The 27297-nt window shown below is 38.6% G+C and overlaps 1 protein-coding gene across 1 annotated transcript in view; it reads right to left on the bottom strand.

Moving 5' to 3' along the window:
• Positions 1–27297, bottom strand: part of DNAH6 (dynein axonemal heavy chain 6) — a gene marked incomplete at its 5' end in the record, with an annotated part of 237814 nt that overhangs the window by 100646 nt on the left and 109871 nt on the right. The window contains 7 exons of the mRNA XM_089670117.1: positions 807–1010; positions 6035–6231; positions 13312–13435; positions 14630–14891; positions 16323–16558; positions 17892–18059; positions 25982–26224. Of these exons, the coding sequence (XP_089526243.1) occupies positions 807–1010; positions 6035–6231; positions 13312–13435; positions 14630–14891; positions 16323–16558; positions 17892–18059; positions 25982–26224 (1434 nt within the window). The remainder of the gene's footprint in view (positions 1–806; positions 1011–6034; positions 6232–13311; positions 13436–14629; positions 14892–16322; positions 16559–17891; positions 18060–25981; positions 26225–27297) is intronic.

Raw genomic sequence — 27297 nt, 5'->3', positions numbered from 1 at the left:
ATGTCACCCATACTTCCCGGAAGCCAGGAACAACGTATTTTTTGTATTTTTTTTTAATTACTTGTAAATATTTTTTTCAGCTAATTTGTTTGGATGGTGAGAAGCAGACAGGAATGTGGACATTCTATTTTTAATGGGAGGTCCATTTTAATCAATAATTTACCATGAAAAATAAATATGGCAAAGACAAACCAAAACATCTTCTCTTTTTACTGATTTTAAAGGATACCCTGTACAGTCGTTTAAACATAGTAACTTTGTCAATGAATATATATTTATATATAGTAATGCATAGTCATAGTGTCCAGAATACAAGACAAAGATTTGGTAATATTGCCTATTAACAGTTAGTGCAAGTTAGTTACAGGTATGAACAGCGAAAAATCATCACTGCTAGAAATGTATTAGGTTTATAGAAAATACAGCAAATAACTCTTGACCTGTGCAAACAAAATCTACTATGTGCTGATCCCAAAGCAACTATATCTTATAGCTCAGCAAACAATGTCAGATATAGCTCTAAACATACAGACAATTCATATATAAAACATTAATGTGCTCAAATAACAAAAAGAAAACTTGCACACTGAAATGTGTTGGATTACAAGGACTAAAATAAATGTTTTGTACACATTTTTATATGCATAGGATATCTTTAAGGTATTTGAGGTGTCTGCGGGAAGGTATATAGTAAAACTTTATGCAAAGAAATCCAAATCTCATACCATCAGATATCCTCCTAATCATTGTAAAGCAAAATAAATTTACCTTCTTTAATTCATGTATTATTTGACACAGTATAGTACCTGATCTTGTGGATCAATCATCAGAGGCCAGCGTCTCCCACGAGTAACCAATATGCCATTTTCAGTGGAAACATGATCACGTGGTAATCCATCTGTATTCCATTGGCGAATTTCATAGGCATCACCAAGAATATTTATCAAGCTGAAGTTTGGACTTATAGGAATCTCTAGCTCTTGACACTTTTTAATCCAGCAATCAATTAGCTATAACAAAATAAATTATAGCACAAGCATAATATAGGTACCATCCAAAGCATTCCATAGCTAGCTGATAGCTAGTCTTAGCTATTAAAAATAAATATATATTTGTTTTTTCCAGGGATAAATACAATGGCATATATTTATGAAAAAACAGAGCTATTCCTCCTGAAAATGTACGTGCATTTTTCTGTGCAAATGTCAGCAAAATCAAATGTTACTAATTTATTTTCTCGCCAGGCTGGATGTTCTTCTGTATTTTCCTGATTCACACTATTCTTGTGAATGAAGAAAATTTAACCTTGAAAGAAAATAGCCTGATAATAGCCTAATAGCATTCGATTTTGCCAGTATTTGCATAAAGCAAATGCTTGTGCAGTTTCGAAGGACAAATAGCTCTGCAAATTTCTTTTTGAATACACCCCAGTGGGAGCTGCTATTACAGACTTTTTTAGGGCCAGTGTACTCTCCCTTTGCAATTTAACGAGAAAGCAAAAGCAGCTTGAAGCAGGTTGGTGCACCTTAAAAGGATGTTAAATGCCAGTTAGAAGTGAGTAGCTGCAGGTAAATGTATCCTTTAAAGAAGACTAAAAGAAACTCTGAACAATCTCAGAAGCATCTCAAACTGATCTAAAATGCAATCCTAATGCACACAGCATTTGCCCATCAACACAAACTGTAAAAGGTGCACATTACACAGAAATATTTTTGATCTTAGTTTTACTTCTTTGCTATCTTGTAGCATGCTTAGAGCTAGTGAAGTCTTAAAGTGGAGTTTCAGTTGAATTAAAATAAAAATAAAAGTCAGCAGCTACAAAAACTGTAGCTGCTGACTTTTAAAATACAGACACTCACCTGTCCCTCGGTCCAGCGGTGTCCTCACCACGGCTGGTTTCGCCAGCCGACTTCTCTCCCTGATGCCGGCATCTTCAGTGTGGGCACCTGGCTGTGACAGCTTGTGGCTTCACCGCTGGGTGCCCACTGCGCATGAGCAAGTAGCGCTGCACTTTGTGAATGGCCCTGTAGTCTTCTGGGATCATGTGTCCCAGAAGATTACTGGGGGGGAAGAAACTTCTGCTTCTGATTGCCTCAGGCGATTGCCCCCCCCCCCCCCCCGCTCCTCAATGGTGCCAATCCTTAACAGGGAGCGGGGGACAAAGCCTTAAAAAGGAACTTCCCCTTTTGTGTAGAGCTCCGCTTTAATGTCTTCCTGCCCAGCCCCTACTTTCCTTTAACTGGGCTATTATGCCTGGTGGGTAAGAAGGTCTCCCTATTCATGTGACCACTGTGATTGTAAGTCCCTTTTGCTCCTGATCATTACTAGAGACCGGAAGCTGTCTTTGATGGCATGGTCTTTGTGCTAGGAGCATGCAGTGAGTGTGCTCTCAGCACAGAAACCTCTGCTGCCCATGGATACATATGTGAAGCATGTGGGTGTAAAAACACACCCTCTTGGCTGCCTCACATATGCATTACATGGGCAGAAAGAGGTTAACCATTAACTACATATGTTGCTGGCCTGGTGGAAGATGTGTTTAAATCACAAGATTGGCTGTACAGAATTACAAATCCATAGTCAATTACAACAGTAAAAAAACACTGTATTTGTATGTCAATTACTGTATGTATATCCCAGTTTGCCCAGAGTTTTTCTTTAAGAAATCTTTCTAGATCTACCCATAATGCTCAGGGCTACTTTAAGACATTAGTGAACTAAGGACAAGCACCTAATTAGTGTACCCCCTTCACTTTCCCTATTATTATGTTGGGAAAAAGCATCAATGGTGGGCATTACACGGCTCCTGATATTTTTAATTACTTTAGTAATTGACATGATATTTCACAGGCATCAGAATTGTCATTACACATTTATTTACACCAAAGCCTGGCATTTGCAATAAATAACTCACACTTCATATTCCCATTGGGCTCCCCATTTCAATTAGATCACCCTAAACAAATACCTGCTATTCTTATATATGTGTTTATGTATTGAAGATCATCATTGTCAATGCAGGGAACATTGCTAAGTTATCCTTATGCATGCTAAGTTTGGATCACTTGTGGGTATCTGTGTGTTTTCTGGATGATCACACATAAATTAACATATGTACATAAACTTGACAGATTTGGAAGTTATCTCCAGTATTCCATGAAAGTAATAAGTCATAGTTATGCTACTTCGGGCATGATATATTTTTTACTTCTCAGCTTCCCATGGTGATGTTTAACGCTTCGTGAGCTCAGCCCCAAGAGTTACTGCCACATAGCATAACAACGGAACTAGCCTAGGGAGACTATCAGAGTAGGACTGATTTATCTGGCTCACTGCATGCTTCGCTTATCGTACTGACAGCACAAGAGACTGTAACTTTCCTCTTTATTGCAATAGTGAGTACCATATATCAGAAAAAGTAACCATATATGGGATCAACTCCTATTATTGACTGAGAAATTAGGATCACTTATGGATTCAGACCCAGTAAATCCATCAGGATGCGGGGGCTCTATCCACCATGCAAGAATCCGCTATGCCGACCAGCAGCTGCAGGGGGAGCTGAGGATAGGATGAAAAAGGAGCTCTGCGCATGCTCCGAAAAGCATCACTGTTCCACGCCCGTTCCGTATCTATATCACTTCCGGTTGCGGTCTCCTGAACAGCGTGCGTTCCAGCGACCCCGGAACTTGCGGCTGCCATCTTGGACATCCTATCCTCAGCTCCCCCTGCAGCTGCTGGTCGGCATAGCGGGTTCTTGTGCGGTGGATAGAGCCCTCACATCCTGATGGATTTACTGAGCCTGATTTTACTGCAAGTTTGTAAGTGTTTCTAACTGTCGTCATTAAAGTTCATCTGGATATACTGCAATTAGAAGCACATTCCTGTTTTATCCTCTTCTAAATACAGAGTCTGCTTCAACTCCCAAAAGTGCTGCCCAGTGCCTGTGTTCCAGTACCTCCTCCATCCTTAGCTGACATCTCTCTGTCCACAGCCTCCTCCATTGACGAGCTATATATACATCCTCTACATAGATTCAGACCTATTAATGCTATCTAGGAGAAACAATATTTATGCTAAAATCCACTAAGGTAGGCCACAGACGAGTAGAAAAAGAACGTTCTGTTGAATGAAATGTGGAAATGTTGTTTGTTTTTTTCATTCGATTGTGTCAGCATTGTTTCAAAATTGGCCTGGCCCTTATTTTCTTCATCTGCAGAAGTGATGTAATGTATTTTAACTTCATCCATCCCCCTACTGTACACTCCCTCTGTACTTTCCCCTTGTCTATTTAAATCAAAGCACATGAGCGAAAACATTATTATTCTTTTTTTAACTGCAAAGTATTCTGTTTGCAGACATTATGGCACTTTATGTACTAGACTTCCCGTAGCAGACTTGAAGTTTCCTGGTGCTGGGAGTGCATTAGTACATAAGGTGTCAACCCATATTCATTATAATGCAAGCACATTTCGTGTATTCCCTGGCATGCAGAAACATATCTCGTTCTTGTTACCTGCTAGTCATACATGTTTAATGTTATGTATAAAAGAACTTTCTTGACAGTGAGCATTCATTTCTTTCCGGTTCACTCTTTCTTAGCTCATGTGCACTTCATTTTCATTTTATTTTTTCATGCAATTCCCCCATCAACAATTAGAAATTCTTTGTTTAAAAAAAAAAAAAAAAAAAAAAAAAAAAAATTTGGTGGATCAGGCACTTTTGGTTGCGGCATGAAAATCGTGTGTTGCTGCAGGCACTCTAATGGTGTGAAACCCAAAAGATCTATTGACAAGAATTTTTGTTCGGTTTTCTACTCGATAGTGGCCTGCCTAAGTTCCACTTAATTTACCAACACACTAAATTTAGCAGACTTTTCACAGTTCTTTCTGCTTTGGGATGCAGCCTCTTGGCTTGTGGTTCTGTGCAGACTAACATCAATCAGAATTGCAGAGAGCAGTGCTCAGCCAGAACCAAGGAACTCTGTATTTAATAGGCTACAATTCAAGCCTGATCAGAGAAAAAAAATACTGAAAGCTATCTGGATTTGGTGAGCAGGACAACAAGCTTCATAAAATTCAGTGTAACTTTAGAAATTTGGGGAGCTGTAAGGGTGCACCTGTGGGCCGTATAGTAAAGCAATTGTAGGTCCCAACATTTGATAGCCATTGTTATCTTTTGTAATGTGGTGTCTCCATTGGTTCACTTTAAGGGCCCTATTACTGTTGTCCACTTTTGCTAGATGTTTTTCCATTGAAATGAAAGGAAATGCAACACAAATCATGTCAATAAATGCACATTAATCCACACGAGTATACATTTGCATGTGTTGGCACAGATTATGACCTCAATGCAAAATTTCCCTACAGAAAGAGACAACATGGTAATAAATTAAAGAAGCCTTGCAGCAACTTGGTCTGATATTTGCATGTAAACCCCTGAGCCATTTTAAAGTTGCTTAGCTGTTGTGAGTTCTGTCCAACTGCACAAGGATGCAACACCACTCTGCCAGGCAATAATGGAAGATGTGGTGTGGGAAGGGTATAGTTATAGTGTTCTCCTAGAACCTAATAACATGATACACTGTTCTGTTCCATACTAGTTGTACAACCTTGTACAATATGTCCTTCATGTAAATGTTGTGCAACATATACTTGATTATAAGCATTTGTTATCATCAAGCATTTAAGCACACAAGAATGTAATTTACAGCACAATGACCTTTGCAAATACTTCATCAAGCCTACTTAAACATTACATTGCTACAACAGAATATAAATAAGTTATATTAACATATCTGTACGTTCCTATGGATCCGGACATTGATGCTTGCATACTATTATGTGATCCTGTAGGTCAAGGGTCAGGTAGAATCATGTATACATGCATTAATTAGTATAAATTACTTTAAACGCATAGCAAACACACATGAAACAATCAATAAATAAACACACACACATGCATGTATCAATAAGAAAAAAAGGTTTAGTTGGGAAACACTAGATCTTAAAAATAAAGAAAAGTATACACTCACCAGTTGTCTATAAACAGCTGTAAATGCACCAAAATAGGCAACACATGCAGCAGCAATGAAGACATTTCCTATAACATTTGAGATCTCTTCTTCAAAACTTTCAATACTCTCCTTCCATCGAACCTGTTCGTCTCCCAGGGCTGCAGTTAATTTGCCTGCCCGGTTGAGCCGTGCTTGTGTAAGAGCCATGGTTTTTGCTAGAAAAAATATATACATAAAAAGCATATAACAAAAAAATTGTACAATTCCACATTTTAATATAATTAAATAAAATTAAAGGGTGTTTTCCAGATTCTTTGCATCTCCAGTTGAACTTCATGATAAAGATGTCAATTTCAGAATACAGGTTTTGATAATATCCCATTCTGACTGACGACCCTGTTTTTTGTGTCTTGTATGGTACTAGCCATGAGTCAAAAACAACAAAATTCTCTATACAAACTTCTGATTGATCAAGTGGAAAAGTTTACAATCCCTAAGTAGGTCTGAAACTCTTAAAAAAATGGGGAATACTACCCAAGGACTGGATTTAAAAGTGTCTCTCCGACTGCAATGCACATGTTTCTGGCGCAGTAGTGCAGAATTTAGGGAGTTAAAACAGGCGGGGAGGAGGCAACATATCACCTCCTCACCACTTTGGCATGTGAAATCAACAATGTTGTATATAGTTTCGTTAACATATATGCACTGCACCAAACATGAATCATGATATTTGTTTCTATTTTTTCATGAATGCGTTAAAGCCAAATGTTTTCCCTAAAATAATAAACATGTTATACTCACCTGCTCAGTGCAATGGTATTGCACATAGCAGCCCTAAACCTCCTCTTCTGGGGTTCCCTACTGGTGCTTTGGGCTCCTCCACTTATGTTTAAATAATGTGAACCAGCGCTTTGGATGTGACCCATTAATTCACCACAGCTGCTGTACCAAGTGCTATACTAATCGTACAAGACCTTATATATGCCCTATCTTTTATACAGCGCTATTGGTTTTTGTTTATACATGTGCAATAAACAACCATATTTTCTACAATGCTCATATCCTCAAATAACAATTAAACATGATTCAATAAAGTGTCCTTTGTGTTTCAATAAAGTCTTTCTGTGCATATAAAGTGTCCAAGTGTTTTCAGTTATTCACAGTATAATGCACAATGCCTTCAAACTTACTACAGAGTCAATGCTCAAAAAAGTGCTCCATTTCCAACAATCACTGCCATAGTGTTCCCAAAATCCTCCACCATAAACACATAACACTCACTAGATTTATATCATATGTATAAATAGTGTTGCGTTAACTCATATATAAATAATAGTCCATAAAAAGTTCAAATGTGATAATTCAATCAAAATATGAAATATAAAAAATATAAAGTGCTTGAATGGTGAAAAATCAATACAATGTGCTCCAGGCAAATGAAGCCTTTTCAAAAAAACACAGTGCTCCACCTTGCCTTAGTGTTCCGCCACCTAAAAATATATGGAAGGCTGTCCACTTCATACCATGGACCTATAAATTAATACAGGTCAACCAAGCATGGTAATTCCATCAAAGATGCTCTAGATGTCAGCAGAGAGCTGATGACAGGCACCCCTCCAATGACAGTATAAATGGGACTCTGAAACAGGAAGAAGGGTCAGCCGCACATCGGAGGATTGATGAATATAGTGTATATTTATTGATCCATAGGACACACAGAACACCAGGACATGAATATAGGACCTGTTAACACGTTTCACACGATCTCGTGCTTAATCATAACCATTCGTTTTGATTAAGCACGAGATCATGCGAAACGCGTTAACAGGTCCTGTATTCATGTCCTGGTGTTTTGTGTGCCCTATGGATCAATAAATATACACTATATTCATCAATCGTCCAGTGTGCGGCTGACCCTTCTTTCTGTTGCACCATGTGTGGTGGCGAGCCAGAGCCTGCACATCTTGTGGATTGATCTGGATTGTTTGCCTGAGCGGTATACCTTTTGTTCTTTTTTATATATAGGACTCTTCTCAGCTTAACTCCACATACAGAAAGAACAGAGGGCATCTCCTATAGTGTAATACTATTTATTTTCATATAAAAATGTTCCAGAGTGTCACTCACATGATAGAAGCAGTAACTGATCAATTTTGAATTTAAAACTCCTGGCAATGACATCACTAGGCTCCACCCCACGTGTTACGCCATCCATATATTTTTAGGTGGAGGAACACTAAGTCAAGGTGGAGCACTGAGTTTTTTGAAAAGGGTTTATTTGTCGTATTGATCATATTGATTTTTCACCATTCAAGCACTTTATATATTTTATATTTCATATTTTGATTGAATTATCACATTTGAACTTTTTATGGACTATTATGTATATATGAGTTAACGCAACACTGTTTATACATGTTTTATGTTTTAAGTGTGGTATCACCTTTTAAGTGTTATTGCAGCGGCTCTATTCTATTACCTTATTCACAAGTGTGATAGTGCACATTGTTTTATTTTATTTTATTTATTCACTAAATTTTTATGACTATCTATCACAGGTGAGTCATACAAGGCTTAGTATCATGGATAACCACAAAATTAGGCAGCTACAATATTTAGGTAGCTCCTTTCAACAACACTAACATTTTACAGTTTATTAGTTAACCCCTTCCCGCCAACGTCACACAAATATGCGGCCCCACAGAACTGGGTTTTTTTCCGTGAGTCCGCATATTTGTGTACCTGTCTTTGTGCGGGGAGTGTGCCGCACAGGGCACTCCCAGCACAAAGAACGGGGTGTCACTGAGAGCCCCAGGTCCCATTCTAACGATTGGGACTCGGGACTCCCAATTCCGGGTCACATGATTGCTGTGATAGCCTCTGATTGGCTATCACAGTGATAAGTCACTGTGAAGTCCGCCCTCCCTCCCTCTCTATCCCCCTGCAGAGAGAAAAAAAACTGTTTGCAAAAAAAAAAAATATTTAACAAATAAAAGAAAAAATAAAGAGAAAATACCTAGATAAAGGTTTGATCTAGTTCATTGTCATGGCTAGTTTTGGGTTGGGGTCAGGGTAAAAGGTCAAAGGTCAAAGTTTTTTTTTGTTTTTTTTTTAAATTGGTATCAGTGTCAGTTAGTGTCAGTGTGTTTTAGGTAAAAATAAACACAAAACAAAATGTGCACTATTGTTTCTGGGCTGTAGTACAGGTACAAACAACAAATAACATACATATATGGTATCGTTGCAATTGTTAAGAGCTGGAAAATTTATTTTCGGTTGTTCCTTGGTGATACGTTATGGTAGTAACAAGAAACACACAGCTAAATGAAAAAAAAAATTGTTTTTTTTTACTATTTTGGGCCAGTTTTCCTTTGATAATAAAAAAAATCTGGAGATATCCATTACTATTTACCACCAAATGAAAGCCCAATTTTTCTTGAAAAAAACAAGGTATAATTCACCTTGATGCACAAAGTAGTTGTGATGATATGTACGGTTTTACTAACACATGTCAAAGTTGTAAAATTTCACTTCGCTTTAAGGTTTGTTTTACCCTTAGGTAAAACAAATTTTGTAACTGCATTGTTGGTTGGCCTTTGGTGAAATATCAGAGGTCTAAACAGACCCCTGATATGTCACATTTGAGACAGAGAAAGGGACTGAGGAGATTGATTCCCCAGTCCTGTTCTCTGCAGCTTCAGCTGCACTGGATAGTGAATGAATGGGAGGTGATCTGAGGCTTCTTGTAACAGTTAACTATGCTTCAGTGATGAATGGATACAGGTGCGATCAGTGACGATCACTGTTTTCATTCAGCTAAGGAAGGGGAAGGACATATGTATTGGTCCCTTCCCCTGCTCTTCATCCTGAAAATATTCCCCCACCCTGTGTGACCACAGCAGCTGCCAGGGGACAGGAGAGGAGGGAAGCCAAAAGCGCTGCAGGAGAGGGGGGGCAAATAGGTGACCTGGGGCAGCAGGGGGATGGGGGTACAGATACCTGCAGCTCAGCCAGAGGGAGAAACAGGAGGAGAAGCTGACAGCACTGCAGGGAAGGGCACAAGAGTCAGCAATAGCCAACCTTCCTGCTCGGGAGGTGCCTGGGCCCCCCTTTTGAACTGATGGCACCTGGGCCCAGTACAGGAGAGCTGGTTGTACTGCCTTATCAGTAGCACTGCTGGGGACAGTCAAATACAATTCCCATTTTCATATAAAAAAGTTCAAGTTTACTACTAGCCGGTGCGATATGGCCAGTGTTATAGGGCTCTCTTAAATGAGCCAACGTAAATCCTCATCATCATTAGTGATAATCAATAGCTATTTCTAATTTCATAAAGCATAGGATATTGAGGCTGATTTGAAAAAAGATTTGAGAATGTTCACATAATAAAGATGTGAAGATTCACTTCATTTATCTAGTCATGTGAGAAGAAAATTCTTTAGTAAAGCAGGCTCATCAGATTGATATCTAATAGAATTTAGTTGTTCAAGCTGTCTTGCATAAGAATCTTGTTCAATGACAATTTACTAGAACACTGGGCAATATCATAAATAAAATATCCACAATATCTGTGGCAGCAATCCATGACAATAGCCAAAGTTTGGTGCATATATTTATGGGAGAGAAAGTTGTCACTAAAAATCCACTTTTAATGTGAAATAAGCATATAAATAAATACATTTTACCCTGTCCATTTATGCTACAGGAAGGTTTAATAGAGGGTCTGTTTATAGTGGAGGGAAGCATATGGGGCATGCTCCCCAAATATTCATCAGCATTATGTGTGCACAAATACTATTCCTTCAGCTATAATTTTACCACTACATAATCCTCAGTATTCCACAAAACTCCTACATGTTTCACTGAACATGTGCTGCTCACAGAAGAATCCACTGAATGGCATCATTCCATTTTTATATGCATTACAGGGGTAGGGTCCTTAGCTGACGCCTTTCATAATGGAAACCATGTTAATTCTGGACAACATCAAAGTGATGTCTGGATGAAATAAAAGTTGAGAGTGAAAAAAAAAGTTGCCCTAAGTTAAGGTAAATAGGACAAGACATCCCTCCCTTCCCATTAAGGGCAGTTCAATTTTATTTGAATGTATGTTAGCAGCTCAGAAATTCTCTGTCTTGTCATGGCTCAGTGAATCCTATAAATTCTAAATAAGTTAAGGTCAGCTAGAGGCAAAGGCATTAATTAAATTGGAGGTTGTCAGTTTAGGTGTGGTAAAAGCAGCATTCCCCCTAAGGCATACATTTAACCTGCTAGGCGGTTTTAGATTTTTGGAATATATGTCTGATGGTCTGTTCTTTCAGCTGTTGTCATAATTTCTTTTTGTGATGGCAGCACAGTAAACTAAATGCTCAGTAGTAGAACATCACCAACACATTAAATGCTCAAAAACAGCCTCTCTAAGTCACAAAAAATAAAATGTTTCAGAGCCGTACATCAGCCCTTTCTTTAGGCAAGTGACCTTTCTTCCCAATGAAGGGGCTCATGTATGGCCCAACAATGTTGCATTTTCTGTGATACAGAAGCACTTTTTGAGCATTCAATGGGCCGGTGATGTTGTACTGAAGATTTGTGCAGCTGTGCCATCTGCTTCTTTTACTGCAGAACTGGTTTGGTCCAGCCTGTGAAACAATTTGGGGTGCAACATACTTTCTTCTTGAAGCAGACTAAATGCTGACATCTCAGTGAAGTTAATCCTGGGGAGCAATGGTTTAGTTGGAGCCAATGCATGAAGAAACGGCAGAGCAATGCACAACAGATGTAACTGGCATGACAGAAATACCAGAATTATTCCAGCTCATGGAGGTGGGCTTTCCCACCATGTGACCACTGGGAGCTGTCCATGACAGCTTAGTCACTGTGTATGGAGAGCATAGTGAATGCACTCAACACAGAAAGCCATTCTCCGTGGATGCACATGTGTGGCGGCTCAACACTTTAAAGCTCACTTTCAGCATATATGCATATGGCCAGCGGGGACAGATTAAAACTTGTGCTATGCAGTAAAAAGAAACTGCTTTGTGTTCTGTTTGCACTGTTCCTGAAGAAAACCTATTTTTTTTTTTAAAGTGATTCTAAACCTTTAAAGCAGTAGTAAACAGAGTTTTTGAAAAATTGCTGACAGACAGGACATTTATGATAGAAGAGACCCTGTTGGTCTCTTGTGTCATAAAAGCTTCCTCCTACCTTTCAGCCATCAGGTACACTGAGCTACGCATGTGCAGCTCAGTGTATATATATATATATATATATATATAGCCTCTAATCTGTGCGCATGCACGGGAATGACGTAATCACAGCCTGGCCATTCAAGCAGCCGAAAGGATGGAATCCTGAATGGAGGATCAGCGAAGATGGAAGCCTGCAGGATTGATTACACCGCAGCGCTGGACGGTTTCTTTGGCAGGTATGTCTGCCATAATATGCTGTGCATACGAGAATATTATGGCATAACCCACCTGGGGCCCCCAAAAAATAAAACTATTAGGCAAACTTAACTACCGCCTTCATTTTGAAAAACATAACAAATATGTTATACTTACCTGCTCTGTGCAATGGTGCACAGAGCAGCCCAATCCTCCTCTTCTGGGGTCCCCCACTGGTGCTCCTGGCTCCTCTTGCCTTCCGATTAGCAAGCCACTTGCACAGAGAATGGAAACCTTAAAGGATAAGTTCACCTTTGGGAACATGTTACATGTTCCACTCATTTTTAGTTTTCAATGAACTACCACGGCACTGTGGAAGTTCATTGAAGCTCCCTGTCAGAATATCTGCTTGCCTGTACATCCCGTACGGCAATCAGATATTCTGACAGGAGATCTGCATGGCATCAGCGATCTACTGATCGCTGGTGCAATGCTTTCCAGGCTCCTTTGGACAAAAATAATAAATGCACATTTTTTTTACCTGCAAAAAAAATGTGCATTTATTATTTTTGTCCAAAAGGTGAACTTATCCTTTAAGGCTTTAGAACCACTTTAAAGTTTATAGAAATATCTATATATATAAATTTATTGTACACACAAACATACACTCACATAGGGCTATAATAGATGGGAAATCTCAAGCAAAGATGTAAATTAGGAGTTCTGGCAATCAGATAAGAAAGTTCTGCTAGTACCACTTAACACAATATCAAATTTATATTCAGCAAGGACATATCTAGTTATTAGTTATAAAAGATGCTGTTTTGTCTTCTGATCAGGTATGATTTTATAGTAAGCAGCTCTAAAAATTCTTCTATGGTACGAATAGAAAAGGAAATCTCCAAAGCTTACCAAGGCTTTCTTTCTCCCCAAGGCTTTTATCATATTGATCCTGCAGCTCTTTAATTTGTTCTTCCACTTCTTTTAGTTTTCTTTGCTTCTCTTGAAGTGTGGCCATTGTAGCATCAAGTTCAGCCTGAAAGCAGAGATACACAATGCCAATATAACGTAATGCAGCGTATATAGGGATAACTCCCAGAACTTTGAATATACAACTGTCAAAAGACCATTAAGAAGTCTGAGATGCTGACAATAGTAATTATTTAATGTTGTAAGGACGCACGGATAGAAATATCATTTTAGGTGGTCTTTACTGCAGTGAAACCATATGAACAACTGAGATTAGCTAGGTTGTGGTCACTAAGGAGGAATATGAGGGTTGATTTATAGCCCAAAAAATGGAAAGAAAAGTTGGGGGTGTTACCCATAAGATCAAGTTATCTACTTTTTTTTATTGCCTTCAGAATTGTGGGAATTTGCCCCAGAGCTTAAAGGAGAAATGCAGCCAAAGCTCTTTTGGCTGTGGATCACAGGAGTGCAGTTCATTCTGCACTCCTGTGACCCGGTTTCAGCTGACAGCGGACTGTCTGCTGTCGGCTGATGTCACTCAGCTGGTCCAAGCTGGGGAAAGATCCCGACTTCAAAGTCAGGATCCACCCCAGACTGGAGCGACACCTGACTCGGCCTCTAAGCAAAGCGTTGAAAGCCTGAGCCAGCCGCTCCCTCCCCCTCCTCAGCCCAGTGCTTCAGTGAGTGCTGGGGGTCTGAGCAGACAGAGGTGACTGACAGTCCTGCTCAGAGCATTAAGGTAAAAAATGCTTGGGCTTTAGAAACACTTTAAGCGCCTGAATATAGCAAAGGTACAAGAGTCTTCCAGGGGGAGAATATACAGGTGAAACTCAAAAAATTAGAATATTAAAAGTGGATTTGGGGTTTTCATGAGCTGTAAGCCATAATCATCATAATTATGACAAATTACGGCTTGAACTATCTTGCTTTGCATGTAATGAGTCTATCTCATATATTAGTTTCACCTTTTAAGTTGCATTACTGAAATAAATGAACTTTTGCACAATATTCAAATTTTTCGAGTTTCACCTGTAAAAGCTCTTGCTGTTACAAGGAACTGCCATGCAGGATTTTCTGACATACAAACCAGGTTGTATTAATTATCAAATAGGATAACCTACCCATATATGTATAGTAGTTATTTGCATTTGGTTTACAGATGAGATTATCCAGCATTATCGAACAGCAGGAGAATTCATGGGCTCTACTGTTCCGTGATTATGATGGAAATGTATATGCAAATTTTAATAAACGATGTTACCTGAGCAGTAGCAAGTTTTTGTTTTTTCGGCTCCACTTCTTTGAGCACTCTGGAATAAAGATCCATGGCTCTCACCCACATACACATGGAACGGCACGCTTTGGACACCCTTTCTACCTTTTCAGGTATGAAATTTGGATTAATAATGTATTTTTGTAGTTTTAGCAGAATTTGGGGCTTTATATTTTCTTTGTCATAATCCATAAGCCGTTTGAGAAAATTGGAATCTCCCAGCAGCTGTTTAGCTGTAATCCAATCAGGTCTGAAAAAAAAAGTGTAATTAGTTGTAAGCCTCAGTTTTCACAAGGGCTCATTTTGAGAAAAGGATAGCTGTCACTTCTAGGATTATTTGGTAAAGCAATGAAATTTGTAAAAATGTTTTGCAAAGTTTAGCAAAACGATCAAGTTTCAATAGGTAAACTAAAGATTAATTCTAACAGCTCCCACAGTTCTATTAAATCCTATCACACCAGAAGATTATGGCAGGGGGGGGCCTCAATGGAAAAGGATTTCACCAAACAAAAGAGGCATCAGCAGAAAGGACACATCTTACTGACTCTACATTATGTCCTTTGTGCTGATTTTTGCGTTTTTTTTTACTACACTTTTAGGAAAACACTGTGCTGGGAAAATTTAGAGGCTCCCAAATTTGTTTGCATCGATTGTATATAAAAAAAAGCCCACCCACGATGTGTTAAATGTCTATATTTGATACATAAATGTCAAAAGGGAGTAAAGTGGTTTTACGCATATTTTAAGCTCAAAAATGCTCTTGGCCAAAGCACTATGACTAAGACCCTCTTGTAATTGTAAAATGATTATATGTATCTGATGTTAATGTTTTTGTAAAGATGGACTTTTAATTGGTTATAGGCGTCCTGAAAATCTGTAATTTATGCTTTATGGTATCAAAGCCCAGTCCTGGTGCCATGCACCACCTAATTGTTTAGGCAAGAAGGGATCTGCTACTACCGGTACTTTGTAATAGAACAACTGTCACAACAGAAGCTTACATACAATCTTTTTAAATGATCAGAAGGCCAGTCACAATTAACAAATAAAGGGCAATTTTAAAATGAAGCTAGAATAGTATCCATTTATTTTCTGGATATTATTATAACAATAGACAAAGCTAAAAATGTGTATTGGTAATGTATATTCCTAACACTCATAAAACTATAGAACCAAATTACTATTGCAGACCACTAAGAAGTTGTTCCCAAGGCAGTGCTACTTGCTGAACTAAATGTACCAAAATGGCATCTTTGGACAATTAAAAGTAGCAGACTGATAGCAGAAGCAAAGATATTAGTTCCTGAGCTGTAACATCATACAATACGCAGTGGTCTAGGCACAGCTCCTATTTTCAGTGAATCCTCTTACTTTGCAGTAAGTGAAGAAGTGTCTTCTTACATTAGTGGCCAATGAATAAAGTGCCCTTTACAATGGTGGCCAGTGAAGATGTGTACAGTTACAATGGACGCCAACTGTGTGGGATGCTTTGGTGGTTAATAACTCCTCCAAAATGTAAAGTCATACACTTTTATCTCAATATTTTACAACAATCATATTTTAAGTATATATATAAAAAAAAAAATAACAAATGTTTTATATTCACAATAAAAGTTGCTATATTGTCAGCAGTATTTGTATTAGATTATATCTATGCAATGAATGTCAGTGCAATGCTTACTTTGCATTAAGCAGAATGCATATGGCTTCCATGACTGTCATGACCAAATCTGGTGGGTTAGTGAACACTCTGATTTCAGATATGTCTGCCTTATCCAAAGAGTCAAGAGCTTTATTGGCTGCTTCTAGGGCAGGCATAGCTTCATCAAGATCTCTCTGGGCATCATCAGCAATCGCCTGGGTTTCCTCTGCTTTAACTTTTGCAATTGCCTCATCTTCTTTTACTATTCGTCGCACCTGAAAACATAGGTATTACAGTGATTTGAAAAATATGCTTTAGCATGGAATATATCTGTAAAGTTTTTCATTTGTTCCAGTTGTTTCACTTTACAGCTGTTAGCGGTTCATCACATTCAACTGGACTAGTTCTATAATGTTGACGACATTTTGCCAGTCATCCAAGTGGCTTCCTCAGCTGAGGAAGTATCTGTACCTCAATTGAATTATCATGTTTTAGTAAACCATCCCTGCAAAAATCATATTGTTCCATCCCTCAGTTGCTCAAATCAGTAGTTTCTAAATCACCAAATAAATAAGCATTTGGAGGGATCCTACATGTTTGCCAATAGTGACAAGAAGATCAGATCAGTTTAGAATCAGGATTTAACCCAGATCAGGATAATTCATGTTGATCAAACAGTCAATGAATATCTCTTTACAAGTTCACTTCCGTAGTGAGGGTTCCCTAACCTTAGCTGAGGGAAGCAGTGATGTTGTCTTTATTATGACTAGAACTCTAGCACATAGCATTATGGTGCGCCACATCATCATTACATCATTATCCTTACGATAATAATAAGCTTTCAATGCTCACTGACCTGAGATCCGCAAATGATGGCAGGGGCTCATTTTGCAGAGCATAGGATTAGAAATAGAACTGCTAGATTTTATCTATGGTCAAAATTTAAAAACATAAAATCATTTCCACATTTAATTTTAATTATTTCTAGCCTGCTCCTATTAATCTACATGATCTTGAAGGCTAAGAACCTACTTGTAAGAATCCCACATATTTACCTCTTTTCTGTGTTATATTCTGTGATATATACTCCTATGCCTTATGAATATGCAATGTGTGTCACACGTTTCATAGAGTCTGTCTAAACTACAGGAGGCACAGTCAGTACAGGAAACATGCCACATCATATATGTTTTCAGGCAGCAAGGTATCATGGAATATGTAGTCTTTTGAAATTGAAAGTGAACCAAAGGAATTAGGAAAATAGAGGCTGCAAAGCATGCAGGAAATCCAAAAAATTGTGGAAAAACATGGCCAGCAGACAGGTAGCATTCACAACATGAAAGAAGAATTTTCAAGTAAGTTTATATTGGATTGTCAAATATAATTATAGTTTGCATTGCTATTACAATTTTGATGTTATGAATTGAAAGGTGTATGATGTGTTCATAGAACTAAGAATTCCAAAAATCCAATTTACATACAGTACTAGTACAATATTTTATTATTACTATTATTGAGGCTATTATCATTATTATTACATTATTGGTACATTTTTATACAGCATTGGTAGAAAGTTTGGACTCAACGTTGACTACAAGCAGTCCTTACCTGATCTGCATTTTCTTGGTCTACTGACAGTTTTTCCATTAGAGCTTCGACATCAATAGATTTCTGTTTAAGCACGGGTTCTAAGGCTGACAGATCTACCTTCATTTTGTCAACAAGGATGTTTGTCTCCCATAGCTTACTCAATCCATTTTTTACACGGTCACGTGCCTACAGAAGATGTATTAAAAAAAACAGTATAAATATACACCAAAACACTTCCAATATAAAAACAACACTCAATGTTAAACAACCAGAGCTGAACTACATTGAAAGCTAATAAATATGATATGCTTCCATTTTAGAACATAGCACTTTCTAGATAAATGTAAATGTATATTTGAGAATGGGAAGGGGAAAAGAGTATTATATTAATTATTTTCATTAAAGGAAGCAATAACAGAAGATTTAGTAAGACCACATGATTACTAAAGCTTAACTATGGTTTAGCAACATTTAAATGTTTGTCTAGGCCGGATGTCAGCAACCCATATGTTACGATCTACCAGTAGATAACAGCCAGGTGACTGGTAGATCGTGGTCTGGGCTTGCTGACCCATCATCCCAGAGCATCAAACAGAGTGCAATGCAGAGACTTCTTCTAAAGTTGGAGCTGTAGTAGAGAGCAAGAGCTGCATAAGCCGCTGTCTCCTCTGTAGTGCTGGCTCCTGTCCCACGCGGAGTGATATCAACTGCACTCCACCTCTTATCCCAGCTAGTGGTCTCCAGAGTGGTGCCAGCAGCAGGAAAGAAGAGATCTTCAGGTAAGTGTGAAGAGATACACTGGGCATAATAACATAGGGCTGCTTTCACACTGATGCACTGTGGTTTACCCACACCGCGGGGTGAAGTTAATTTTCCCTGCAGCTTTTCTTGCGGGTTTGCTGCCATAGCCATAGACTTCTATTATGCCCTGCAGGTGTGGTGCACTTTCTGGAAGCACACCAAAACTCCTGAATGAAGTGGACCACACCTGCAGGATATAATAGAAGTCTATAGAAAATCGCAGCTAACCCAGGAAAGTTGTAGATGCACTGTGCTGCATCTGTGGTGCAGGTAATCCGTAGCACATCAATGTGAAAGCAGCCTTATAGGAGGCTCAGAACAGTAAGGGTTCATTTACATTTGCAGTTTGGGGGTTGGTAAAAGTTAAGACGTGTTTTTGCCACCCCCTTTAGCTGCAGGTGTGAAGTTGTGCAGGAACAAAAGGTTTATCTCGGGGGGGGGGGGGACTTGGCACTGTATAATCTAAAGAAGTAGACCCCACCCACACTAGACTCTTGGCAATTACTGGCTTATTAGGGCAGCTGGCCGTGGTTGCCACAGTATAAGCAGAGTCCCTGCGATCTTCTTCTAGCCTTTTCCCCAGAGGATAAATTTGTAGCACCAATTTGCATGGGCACCTCCTCCTGGAGAGGTTGCAAGGGCTCAGAAAGGACTGATGAAAAAGTGGGTAAATAATCAAACCTCTCTGTATGCCTTTCCCGTAAATGCCTGTCTATACGGATGGCTACTTGCATGGCTTCATTCAATGACTTTGGTTCAGGGTAGTGTACTAAGGAGTCCTTAATGGAGTCTGATAAGCCTAACCTGAACTGGATTCTTAGAGCTGGGTCATTCCACCTTGAGTCAGGCTATGACCAGCAATGGAATTCAGAACAGTATTGCTCAGCGGTGCATTTACCCTGATGTAATGACTTAAGGTTAATTTCATCATAGAATAAACCCAGTGCCTTGAAAAATGTTTCAACTGACCCTCAGGCTGGGTCATCTGTGGAGAGGCTTTAGCCCAAGACTGGGGGTCCCCCTGGAACCATGTAATAATCAGATTAACCCGCTGTGCGCTGTGCTTCAGAACCAGAAGAGCGTGGTCTCAGCTTAAATTATAGCATACAACTGGTTTTAAAGTTAGAAAACATACGGGGGTCACCAAAAAAATGGTAAGGCAGCTTAACCTTGGGCTCTGATTCCTGCGTTGCTGCTGGAGGTGCGTTTATACATAGAGACAGTTCAGTTCCTGGACTAGGTGCGTCAGTTTGCAAATCTCCCCAGCAGTCCATCTTCACAGGAAAATGTTGTTAAAAGTTTTTGATAATGTCACTCTTACCCCTAATGCAGGTGGTCAGGCACTGTAGCTGGCTTCTGTGTTCTTCACCTACAGCAGCCTCCTTTCCCATAAGGCAAGCAGGCCTACTGGTAGTCTGTTGCCTTCAGGATTTATACACAGTGCTATAGTGCCTGGCTACCATACTGGGGCAAGTGCAACCTGAGCAGAGCAAGCAGGTACTTGCAGTTGGCAGGGTGGTTTGGTTTAATCACAGTCCAGGTACAAGGCAGGCAAAGTTCAGGATAGTCAGGGCCAAATCTGTAGTCAAAGGCAGACAAAGTTCAGAAAGTAGTTGATATTCAATCCGAGGTGGTCAATGAGGGAATCCAAACAGCAGAGCAGGATAGACAAAGAGCTTGCAGCACGTGTTACAAAAGCAGTATCACAAGCATGAGACTGCAGGCTTGACTGGCTTAAATCAAGCTTGGTCTCCATCCAGAGACTGGCCACAACAATCACCTTGCAGGTGGACACAGACAGGGATACATCATAGTCAAAACCAGAATGCTCAAATAAGACCAGCAGCTGTCAAATGACAGGAGTGTTTACATGCTCCTGACACATTTTCTGCTTGTGTGTTTGGCTCAATGCTTTTTAGAGAAATCTGTACTAAGATACAAATCAAATTTTAGGGATCCTCTGCAAATAAAGTAATTTTGGTGAGATATTCCCAAAAGGTTAATCACTTCTAAAGGGATGAAGACCCTGCCACGTTCCTTATTATAACATTGCAAGTGCATCAGCTGATTAATAACAAAAAAGTCACACCGATTAAGATTCACTGTGCATTTTTTTCAGAGCAGGTAGAAATCTGCAACAAAGTTTGTTAAAACCACTGCAATGTACATAGATCACACTGAGTGGATTGTTTTTTTTTCAACAAAAAATGTTACTAAACCCCGGACATTTCTCTTTAAAGTGTTACTAAACCCACTATATTCACTATATCTGGTCACCCAAAGTACACAGAACCTGGAAATACAATTATTTTAGTAAATATAAACTGCTAAATAGCTTTTCTTATCAGCAGTATATAGCAGTCTTGTGACTTGTATCAATGTCCAGCTGAGCACTGGTTAATCCTGTAGGAGGAGTTTTCATTCTCCTCTTACTGTCCTATGAGGCTGCATAATCCATGACCCTCTGTCTGGACAGCGCTGATTGGCCTTGTGTTGATCACATGCACCCTCCCAAAAAAAAACAACTCTCTAGCAATACACACCAAACAGAGCATGTGCAGAGTGCTTCCTAGGGCTCTGTACTGTCAGTAGATGGATTGGGGACAGCAAACGAAGGGGAGTATCAGAGAAGACAGGATCAAACAGCCTTTTTAAACAACATGGAAGATTAACCACAGTGATATAACAAGCATGGTTTACTGCATATACTGACTGATTTTACTGTTGTGGGTTTAGTAACACTTTAAATTTATTTAATATAACAACACAAACAGCAATGAAATGTAGCAAAGTGTCCCAGCTGATATCACTTTATCCAATTTATCCAATTTCTGTTTCCGTGGTATAAAGCAGTAAAAAATATATAGAAAAAAAAAATAGTTTTAAAGCCTGGTTGTGATTAGGTCAACAACACCTGAGTGTCAAGTATAAAATACATAATCCATAGGCATCAGTGAAAGCACTCTGCTTCATATTTGCAGATAAAATATAGCAAAAACGAGAGCAACATTAAATGGTATTCATTCACACAAATGCCTGCATTCTTGTCCTACTTATTGAGATTTTATACTGTGTTTCAATTACACATACAAATCTCAGGGAGGAGAAACAGATGGGCCAGAATTACTCTTGGGTATAAATAGTTAGTCAACTGGAAAAAAAAAACATTTTATATACTACCTATAAATAAAAGATGCCAGACAGATAAATTAGTGAAATGCATAATTAAAAACCCTAAAATGTGTATTATGATTTTGTATTCAAAAAGATTACGCTAACCCACAATTTGTTATGTTTATGATTAAAGGAGAAGTCCCGCTCAAAACCAGGAATTTAGAAAACTGTGAGTAACAGATTGCGGTGGACCATTGAATTGCAAGTGAGAATTTTTCAATTAAAAGCTGATGTAAAGATATGAAATTGTTACAAAAGTGCCACATGAATAGCCAGTGTTGGAACTTGGCTACTTGAGTAATGTTTTATCACCCTACTATCAAAATTGCATGCAATCCCCTGTAAAAAGCCACATATTTTAAATCATAGAAAAAATCTTTGATGGAAATATGGTTATGCAGCAAAGCTTTTAGCTGGCCAAAGATGATTCATTTTTACCTTCAGTCAGTGGGCTAAATGAAAAAAAAAAACAGATTCCTCTATCCCCATAAACAAGATGGATGGAAGAATCCCCCTCACTGGGACATTCTGTTCTTACAGGTGGACTCGACATTGTCAGAATACACCAATCAGCAGCTGCTGATCACCAAACGTTTTCCAGCCTGTGTACATTTGACAGAAGTCGATCTAACAACCCACATGGAAGAAAAATATATTTGAAATATATTTTAAAACTATTATTCCCAAATATATTGCCATATATTTGATATGCTACAATTTTGGCCATATTCAATATATTTAAATACATATTTATATATATACTGCATGTTGAAATGAATTTTTATTACAAAATATATGAAAAATATTTTTAAAAATACATTTCAAATATACTGGATGTCTTTGTAAATGCATTCCAAAAATGTATATTTGTATTTTTAAATATATGTAAAAATATATGTTAATATTTTTTATATGTGAAAAAAATCTGAAGAACATATTTAAAAATAAATTTTTTTATTATTATTTGGGAAGAATATTTTAAAAATATATTTCAAAGATATTTTTCTTCCATATGGGAATGGCCACACACTGGCTGAAATTTGTCTGAATTTCGATCCACCTAAGTCCAGCTTAAGAGTGGTCCTTGAAATTTATACTATACTTTAAAGTGGTATAAAACAAAAATGCATTATATTGCAAATTACGGTACCAATTCTTAGACGTGATGGTTGCATTAATTTTCTTTAGTCTTTTTTTCCAGCTAGTGATCAAGCCAGTGTAATATTGTTTTACTTACTTTAACAGACCAAGCTGTCCAGCAAAAGTGGGAGCTGGAGGGTTGAGACAAACCATTTTCCACTGACAGGGGTGCTTATATTATTCATTCATATAAAAGATTTTTTTAAAAAAAAAAACAATGTTGTTATAACTGCCAAAAAAGTGTTAGCTGAGTTCAACTTTAATTTTTTAGTCTAAAACCCCCTTTTTCAACCATGGTGCTGTTCTGGGTTCTTCAGGGGTGCCTTGACAAAATGCCTAAAAATTGCCCCAACATTATGTACAAGCGGGGGGATGAATCAAGCATGCCATTTTGTTACAAAAAGACACAGGTTGTCATTGTGTAGCAATACAAACTTGGGCACTGTGCGGGCCAGCCACCAGCATCCTAACTACCATGACGTCATTAGTTGATAAAGAGGACGTTGACCACCTGCACAGCATTCTTGTTTTCCCTCCCCTGCCCTTCTTCATCAGTAATAGGGTCATGTTTGCTGAGCGAGGGGGAGACCTGACGGAGAAGAAAAACACTGCAAAGGTGTATTGCTTTGCAAGAATAAGGCACCTCAAATGTTGAGTGTCCTACATGTGTGAATGCTGCTGGGATATGTCAAAATATTCCTTTTAGAATGGGGTGCCTCGAGATTTGGGCATAATTTTAAAGGGTACCTTGACTGGAAAAATAAGAAAAACTGATCTAAATCTGCTAGTACATCTATGGAGAGGGTAGTCTCTCCATAGAGTCACAATACTGCTGTCCAAAGATGTGTGCTTTGCTCATCCATCCAGAGTGGAGACACCCTTAGAAAGGAAGTGTGCTACAGACTGGATCATCAAGTGAGAATAAAAGGGAAAAAACCCAAAACACAGAACTAATGCAGCCACCACATTTAGGGCTCATTCACACCTGACTGTTTTTCCAACTCTTGCCAAACGCCCCTATAGTTTTTACCGCTCCACAAATGCTGCATGCGCGGTTTAGCGTTGGTTGCTAGGCGTTTGCCAAGCGTTAAAAACACCCCACAAACGCCTATAATGAAGTTTGAATGGTGTTAACGCTCCGCAAACGCCCCACAACCGCGTCGCAACCGGCCGGGCGTTTGCAGAGCAGCACCATAGACTTGAATAGGAGGCTTCAACTCCTCCTGACTTGACCAGAGGCATCCGTTTTGCTGTGACGCACCGTGATGCTAACGCTCCCGTTTGAACAGCACCATGTGCTGCAATGTGCAGAATTTTCCCAGGCGTTTCGGAAACGGTAAATACGCTTCCCAAACGCCTGTCTGCCATTTGCTGGTGGCTGGTGTGAACGTAGCCTTAAGGATTGGTAAGCTGCAAAATATTACATTATTTTCTTTTTTCAGTTTAATCCTGCTTTAAAACTGCAGGCCCTCATTAGCACAACACTGCGGCACAACTGATTGGCTCCATGTGCTGCTTCTCCCTTTCCTAGTCTAAGTGCCAATATACAGGGGATTAAGAAGGTTAAGTCAAATTTAGGTACTTTAATTGCTTTCATTTAAAAAATAAATGTAATGATGTATCAATTTTGTTAAGTAAGAAAATTAAAAAAAGACACAAACTAATGTGCTACTCTGCCACACCTCATGGCCCATTTGGTATGGCAGGAGACCTGTGTTTTTCTGCCACAATTAGGTAGCATTTACAAGTCTTGTCCCTCCCTCAATTTGTGACTGGATAGTAAGAAGAGAAGAAGCAAAATTAAGAGCTCGTCTCTGTCATTCTCTTCTTCCCTTCTATCAGCAAGCCCCTTGTTAACACAAAAGCACTGCAGTACAACTACTAGGCTCTATTTGCTGCTTTTTCCTTTGCTAGTCTAAAAGAATAAAAGACGCTGATGTCAAATGAAATATAATCTGGCCATAGATGGGTAGAATTTCAAAGGAAAATTAGTGGAGTAAAATTGACATGGATTTCAAGGAGCAGAATGGAAAATAGTTCTCAAACAAATGAATTTCTAACAGTGAATGTGGTTTTCATTCAGTAAAGTCCATTCATTCCAAAATCAAATGTTAAAAGTTTCCTCCCACATTCGAAAGACATGCTGGTAGGTAAATTGGCTCCTGTCTAAATTGACCCTAGTATGTGTATGTATGAATGTGAATTAGGGACCTTAGATTGTACACCCCCTGAGGCTTAGGGACTGATGTGAATGTACAATATATGTAAAGCACTGCGTAAATTGACATCGCTATATAAGTACCTGAAATAATAAAAGCAAACTAAAGACAGCCATACATGGGTCGAATTCTAAAAGAGTTTTCTTTCAAAAATCTTTTCTAAGAATTTTCATTTAAATTTTGCACTATTAGTGGGCCACAGCAACAGCCAATTTTCAAGCGACCATCGAATTTGAGTGATTGGGCACGTTGGAAATGTTTTGAAAAAACTAATACATTTTTAATCAATGATGGGAGAATTGTGTGAGAAATGTAATCGAAAAAAAGCTGTAACCTGGAAAGAAAAGAAAATTCTTGGCCACAAAAATTATTTTCTGAAGCAACATGAGGTGAAATTAAAGGTTTGGTTGGTCGAATTTCGAAAATTAATGGTGGCACCATCAGATTACAAAAGGCACAAAATTTCTGATTTTCTCAAGAAAAGACCTTAATTAAGAATTTTCTTTTGAGATTCTATCCATTTATGGCCAGCTTTGGGTACTTCAGCTACTTGTCTTCCAAAAAATACAAAATGAAATGAATGTTGAACCAATCAATACAGAGCTGCATTAGTTGGTGTCTTTTATACTTTCAGAACTCATCTTGGTATCAGGGAGGGAGGGTCTAGGCATGTGCCATAACAGTAGGTTCATTCTTCATCGTATGATTAGCTCTAATCACATGTAATTATAGTTTAAAACACATTGATAAAACATCTTGTTACTTAGACCTTACCGAAACCAACTGCTTTCTTTTGTCACCTAGCATTGACAAATAAAGATTAATTAACTCTAAATAAGAGGTGGGAGTGGTGTAGTATCTTCTTCTCAGCTCTGCATAGTAGCGTTCAGCCATTTCAGTGACACTCATGTGGATCTCCACGCACATTTTAGAAAGTCTGTCCTTTATCTCCTCGCTGCCAAGGTCAATGTTGGTGAAGAAGGTTTGTGATACAGAGAGAAGGGCTTCTCTGGGCCACTGTGAGTCAAACCAAGAGAGAAATAACGATAAAAAAAATCCTTTGTAATAACTTTTATTTTTACTTTACATTAAGAAATCTTTCTCTGGGCATTTTCTAATAACCATATAAAAGCAACCTAAATCAAACATATTCTTTTATTCCTTTGACTAGAGAGTCTTCTTCAGAATTACAATTGAAATATTAAAATACGTGATATTTTTTCAGAACAAATTGTACTAAAACCCCCGGAGTAATATAGATTTAAAGGTTACTTCAATGTAGTGCAATTCAGGGAGTCTAGTGCTTTACTGATAACATTAATTAGTGCCTCAGTTTTACAGATTAGAAGAGTTTACGGTAACATTAGAACTATCAAAGAAATATTAGCATTGAAGTAATTGTACAGTATCATGAGATTATTTTAACAACTTGAGTAACTTTCCAGCAGATAAACAACATATTTTTAATTATTCTTCCACATTAAGATAATGGACATAATAATGTAATCACATTGGTCATAATTCCAGTGCATTCACAAAAAGGCAGGTTAGAGCAAACTGGGCCTGACCCATATATAAATGTTTACCAAGCAAATGAGTTAAATTCAAGTGCCACTCAAACTAAAAAACTTTTTTTTTTCATTTGGAATTGAGTAAATAAGGATTATAACCACTATCAGATATTTATTGCTGTCTGTGTCACCGCTGGGGAGGGACAAATGCACCAATAAAGAGCAGACAGACATTCTAACAATTTCCTATGTTATCCAAAAAAGTCTTAGCAGCACTTTAACCACTTGCCTACGGGGCACTTTTACCCTGTGACGGGAGTCACTTTGGGTGGGGGGCCCATAGAACCCAGCTCACTTTGGAGAGGTGGGGAGACCCCTGTCTCAGCTCCCCATATCCCTCTTATTTGTAAATCACCCTGTGCCTGTTAGGAGTACAGGGTGATCTGTCCTAATATTGGGGTGGGGGGTTGTGGATTGTTTGGTGTTGTGTGGCTGCATCCCATTGTTCTATTGTTTGTCTTTCTTGGGAGCAAACTATTATGGGATGTACAGTGGGGATCGAAAGTTTGGGCACCCCAG

Source organism: Staurois parvus, unplaced genomic scaffold (genome assembly GCF_062004578.1).
Source record: "Staurois parvus isolate SC_StPar_1 unplaced genomic scaffold, SC_StPar_1.0 ptg000086l, whole genome shotgun sequence".
NCBI classification, from domain to species: domain Eukaryota; kingdom Metazoa; phylum Chordata; class Amphibia; order Anura; family Ranidae; genus Staurois; species Staurois parvus.
The sequence above is the reverse complement of the archived record's forward strand: the minus strand, read 5'-3'. Positions and strand labels throughout refer to the sequence as shown.